The sequence below is a fragment of the Buceros rhinoceros genome, unplaced genomic scaffold (assembly GCF_000710305.1).
Source record: "Buceros rhinoceros silvestris isolate BGI_N320 unplaced genomic scaffold, ASM71030v1 scaffold1823, whole genome shotgun sequence".
NCBI lineage: Eukaryota > Metazoa > Chordata > Aves > Bucerotiformes > Bucerotidae > Buceros > Buceros rhinoceros.
The window spans coordinates 1-5,906 of record NW_010404041.1 but is presented as its reverse complement, the minus strand read 5'-3'; the positions used below and the strand labels follow the sequence as shown (position 1 = coordinate 5,906).

General features: G+C 40.1%; 1 protein-coding gene across 1 annotated transcript in view; it reads right to left on the bottom strand.

The window, feature by feature from the left end:
* MTA3 (metastasis associated 1 family, member 3) overlaps window positions 1-5,569 on the bottom strand; it is a gene marked incomplete at its 3' end in the record, with an annotated part of 103,606 nt that extends 98,037 nt beyond the window's left edge. The window contains exons 1-3 of the mRNA XM_010133212.1: window positions 5,527-5,569; window positions 4,301-4,368; window positions 2,943-3,036 (exon numbers count right to left, since the gene is read on the bottom strand). Of these exons, the coding sequence (XP_010131514.1) occupies window positions 2,943-3,036; window positions 4,301-4,368; window positions 5,527-5,569 (205 nt within the window). The remainder of the gene's footprint in view (window positions 1-2,942; window positions 3,037-4,300; window positions 4,369-5,526) is intronic.
* Window positions 5,570-5,906: the final 337 nt, after the last annotated feature.

The following is a 5,906-nucleotide window of genomic DNA, read 5'->3' as shown; positions in this document are numbered from 1 at the left end:
TTGGTTTTTTTGGAGAGCCCTAAGAAACGCTCGATTTCCCCCCCCCCCAATTTCTTTTTAAATCCTGAAACTTTTTTTGAAGACAAACAACAAAAAATCCCCAAACTAGTTTATTGACTCTTTACCACTGGCAGTGTCACAGATCTGCTTCATTCCATTTTCCTCAAACATTCTTTAGACCTGTTTCGAAACTTTCACATTATTGAAAATCTGTTATCCAAGTTCCAAAATATTTTCTTACAAAGCTCTTTGCTTCTCTTAAACGTGATCATAATGACATCACAAAAATGCAGCCTTCAGAAATTGGAATGTCACCCAAAAAACTCTTCTCCCCACCTGCCAAACTCTTCAAAAGTGTAAGAAAAAAATAAACAGCTAGTCATATAAAAAGTTATACCACCTGCATGATCTTTTCTAATATTTAAAAGTCTTCTCTAGACACATACACTGGAGTAACCAGTATATAAACTAGAATTTCCATTCTGTAAGAAACTCATGTCTTTTAGTGTTTATAACAAACCAGGTAGAACTGTTGAAGCTTCAATGTGTTTAGCTGTATGACACATTTCCAAAACATTCAATTCATAAATACACAAATATTTTGTTTACATAGATCATATCTTTAAACAGAATGCTGCGGCATTCCAGAACCAACACATTTAAATCGATTTGACATTTAACTACATCTGCTGTACGAGCCGTACAAAGCTGCAGGCAGCAATCCTTCACTACGGGCTGTCCCCTCTAACGTGTATCTCGTAAGATGACTTAGCTGTGCAGGTTCCACAGACTGGTCAGAAAGAAGTTACGTACAGAGAAATCTAATCCATAAGGATGCTCAGTTAGAAGACTTAGGATCCATGAGACAGAAGCATTCTAAAGACACCTGTTGAAGCAGTTAGAAATGATATTTCTGTCTTCTCACCAGAAAATGCCAAAAGAATCTCAATAGAGAAAACGTGATGGAACATTCCATGGTGTTTCTACTGACACCAAACTCCTCACATGCCACAGTGGAAGAGCAACAGACCATCAGCAAGTCATTTCTATCGAAGTGCTGACAAAATAGCAACCTAAAACTCAAAGGAAATAGAAAAATCTTATCCACTTTTCCAGACCAAATGATGCCTACAGAACTAACATCTCCTTTAAAAAATAAGCTGACCCAAAAAATTGGTAAGATTAATGTTTTAAAAATCAAATGAAAAAACCAACTGTATTTCCAGTAAAATTATTATCCTTTTTACCCTTCCTTGTCCCCTCCATTGGAAAAGAAAAAAAAAAACCTGCTGGAAAGCTGAGTGAAGCTCACTGGAAATTCTATGTTTCTCTACAGTTCATATGGAAGAACTCAAAGGACTGCAACGATTCTTGGGGCAGACAACCACCAAACAGGTGTACCCGACTATATTAGAAAAATGTTTAAATAAATGATTCCCTTAGAATATAAGCAAGATCTTAGAATCACAGAATGGTTTGGGTCAAAGGGACCTTCAAAGGTCATCTAGTCCAAACCCCCTGCAGTGGGCAGGGACATCTCCAACTAGAGCGGGTTGCCCAGAGTCCCAGGGTCCAACCTGCCCTGGCAACCCCCTGCAGGGAGCAGGGACAGCTTCAACCAGAGCAGGTTGCCCAGAGCCCCAAGGTCCAACCTGACCTGGAACATTTCCAGGGATGGGGCTTCTACCACCTCTCTGGGCAACATGGGCCAGTGTTTCACCACCCTCAGCATAAAAATTTTCTTCCTTTTATCCAGTCTAAATCTCCCCTCTTTTAGTTTAAAACCATAACCTTTTGCCCCAGGCCCTGCTACAAAAAAAAAATCTTCTTTCTTTAAAAACCAAGCTAGTACTTCACGCTGTGTATTCATATCACCTCCACTTCTCTAGGAGCAGTGAAAGAGTAAAAGAAAAGCCAAAAGCAGGCTGTTTGTTTTCATTAATGGTACTTGTATGAGTAAAATCATCAGTTTGATATTAAACAAAATTGTAAGGTGTTTTTAAAGTGCCTATTTACTCCATCATATATATGCACACAAAATAGGGCAGTAGGTAACATCTTTAAAGGGTTTCATCCTGATAAATTAGAAGCAGAGATTTATAATCCCTATGTGACCTATTCACATAGTGATTGTGAACACTCAAGTATCACTTATCACCCAAATGTTATTTAACAGCATATAGCAAGAAATGTACTGGACATTGACATAACACTTCAGTTGCTTACAAACATGAGTGCAACATTTTGCAAGTAACTGTTTGCTCGAAGGTCTCACTTTTTCAGGTTCTGTTTTTGTCTTCAGAATTACATTTTTAATTACAAAGTTATGGGAAAATACCGTATTTGAGGTGTAGACCGAGTGGCAGCCACCAAAAAGTTACATTCATGATGAAAATGGGACTTTTTTCCCTTATTACCACTGGTTCCTCTTCCAAAAAACCAATGAGATGATAGTTACTGTTATTTTACTGATTAACATCTACATTTAGCATAAAGGCACATAACAGCTGGTTTTACAGTCTCTGGTGATTTTTCAGTCGCCAATGATACATTTCACTCTTTACCGTAAGCAATTTGCATTTATGTCTTACCCAAAAAAGTCAAATCACATCCTCACAAACACTCTTAAGCTTAAGTCAATTTATGCCCAAGATTTACTTTTAACATTAAAAAAATACAGCTGTATCTGCCAGATGAAACAAATATTTTTATTTTTTTCCCCCCAGAAGAGACTTTCAATTTAACACAGCCTAATTTAAGCTCCAGAAGCAACTGCTAGGAGCAGGGCCAGTATCAGATAATGCCAAGCCCCTAACTGGATATTCATTAATGTCTACCATAAACATGCATCTTCCACATGCCAAAGAAATCCAATTTTAAGTACCTGCAGAAACTGAACAGGCTGTGACAGAATGAAAAAATGCCCTATACAACCCACTTACTTGCATGCTTATCCGCCAGCATTATAAGGCTGTTGGAAATGTCTCTTCGCCTGTAAAAACACACCACTTTTGCTTCCACGTTTCCATTGGCCGTCTACAAACGAAAGAAATCAAGTCAGAATGTCTCCTTGCTCATCAGAGTAATACATTAAACACCCTTTGCTTGCATTTTCTCTCGTAACAGTTGTTTTTCACATGATCAGTCATGTTGAAATCAATAGAACTACTCAAAAAAGTAAAAATTTCCTGCCACAGCTCAAAATCCATTTCAGATCAGGTAATAGTATTGATTATAATTATTTTGCACGCGTATTTACATACTATCTTCAGAGATGCAACGCCAGTATCACGTGAATTTAAAAATCATTAAGAAGTATTAGAAGCTTGTGAATGTGTCTTTGGAACCCTGAAACATACATTTCAAAGTGCTCTGCCTTTTTTTTTTTTGAACCCTATTTAATATAACATGGTTTATTTGAAAATTCGCTGCAGCTCGTAAGATGAAAGAGGTGTTTAGTTCACGGCTGTTTTCACGACATGTTACACGAGTCATGCTCTTTAGCCTGATAATCTAAAGAATATACTAACATATAAAGAACTGCATTCCCTTTTTCGTTATGAAAAATACCAAATTAGTTCAGTATACCTTGAGTGACTTGTTCAAAACTCAAGACGTGGCACTGAAAAGTACCATGTTTTAATTACGGCTCCGGTAAAATGGTAACCAAAGCACTTCATTACATATTGATGTAACATCTCCTGGTTTGCTCAATGCCTTTAACACATAAAAGCACATAACTCACAATTCAGGTATGTAGACTTAAGCTATCCCCAAAACTCTTTACAAAATAACTAACTATCAATACATGACTCTGCTCTACCATCCATGAGCAAGATTACATTACAGCGATGAAGTTTAAAGACAACAAACATTAGATCCAGGACACGACTGGAATCACTCAGTTACTGCAAATACAGAAATATTCTTCTCCACTGAAAGTCCAAACTTATTTGACATGCACGAGTTCAGTGGATGTTGGCTGGACAGCCCTAACCGGTAATGTGGTTGATGTCTGCTATGGACATTAGTTCACCAGGACTAATTAACTGGGTGTTTCCTTAGCTAACAGGGCAGAATTACAGGATATCGCACAGCAAGATTTCAGTGACTGAGACATGCATAAAATGCACGGCGAATCACAAAAAAGTAAAAAAACCAACCCAACAAAACCCCCCAGAAAACTCCACATAAATCTAAACCACAACATAAATCTTATGGGATGGAAATCATTCTCCGTTTTTGGGAAGTGCACTGGCTGTTGTCAAAGCTTAAGCAAGCATCTTAGAAACCTGCGTACCTTGTTAAGTTCTTCAATTCTCCTAATGAGATACGGGTTGCTGGAAGAATTCTCAAAATAAACATAATCTGCAATGAAAAAAGGGAAGATGCTGAAATACCAAAGAGTAATACACAAAAGTGCATCGCGATTAGTGCAAACGTTTTCTTCTAAGTGTAGAAGCTGTTGAACACCCCTGAGATTTCTCAGTAAATATTAAGACAGTGAGTATTTCCACACTGAGATTTAAGACCATTTGTTCCTAAATTCTGGTTACAATGGCACTACGCATGCCTTAACAACTGCACTGAAACAAAGTCTCGTCCTAGAGCTTACGCTGTAATTCAGTAATCCACACACTTCATGAATTGTGATATAGAAGCGGGGGTTCTCACAATCAATTAAGAATCGAGTGCTTTAGTGAGCTTCTGTACTGCAAAGATAAGTATTTCTGTAAGATACGCGACGTCACAGTTACTATGAGGTGCTATGGTAGTAGAGTCGTCCAAGCGAGTAATTTACAGTCTTGCTTTTGTTGTCATCTCCGTTCAGTGACAGCAGTAACAGTCATGAGCCTAGCGAGTTTCTTCCAGGACAGTATCTCTTGTAGCATCATTAATACAAAAATATTTTCATGGAGTACATGGAAGTTTACTCATATCCTGAAAGGTGCTCCCATGTAACATACAAAGAATTGACATGCAGCACATTTCCTTCAACAGTTTTCCAAAAACTTTTACTCAAACAAAAAAGCACCAATCCATTGCTAACCTCACTTGACATTTGATATTTGACTTCTGCACCACGCACCTTGCAAACTTTATTCAAAAATAATAGGTGGGAGGACCATAGTGCTCTTCTGCAAAGCTTTGACATGACATTACAGTGAAACAGAGCCTCGGGTACCTTACTCATTCAGCTCTAAAGAAAGAATACGAGCTCTGGATACCGTTCACAATTGCTTATTAATGTTGCAACGAAAAAAATTGAGAATCGATGACCTAAGAAGCAAACCCTACCCAGATTTCAACAGCACTGCTCAGAGGATTACCTTCATGAGTAAAGGCTGATGGGATTACTATCTAAATGCCCTAATGACAGAGTGTGCAGATGGGCAATTGGTGGATATATATCAGAGTATCTCAAAAGAGAGGCAGAAAGAGATTCCAACTGCCATCACCCCTCATTCCGTTGCATTCTCCCTCCCACCTCAGGCTGGCGGGGAGAGAGCACCAAGTACTGAGAACCCAACTTGATGGGTGCACCTGAGCCCCCGCACTGGGCACACATCCACGTTCACTCCCTGTGGATGGGGAGCGGAAAGTTATCGCCGTCAATTTCGTGTCTAGTTCCGTGCGTTTCACTGCCCGAGCGGCCCCTCTCCCCATCGCCCAGTGCCCCGCAGCCACGTTATCCGCGCACTCCCCGGGGTCCCGTCGGTAAGCAGCCAAGCTGACAGAAATGCCCCGGTTACACGGACAGATTTATTACTCATCCCCGGGGGGATGAACGAAGGTGCGGGGAACTCCACCGTTAAAGGGAGGCAGCGGGGGCAGGGGAACAGCATAGAGGGGAGAGCCGCCGGCCGCCCCCCGGGGCGGGCGCCGGCTGCCCGCGCCACGCCACC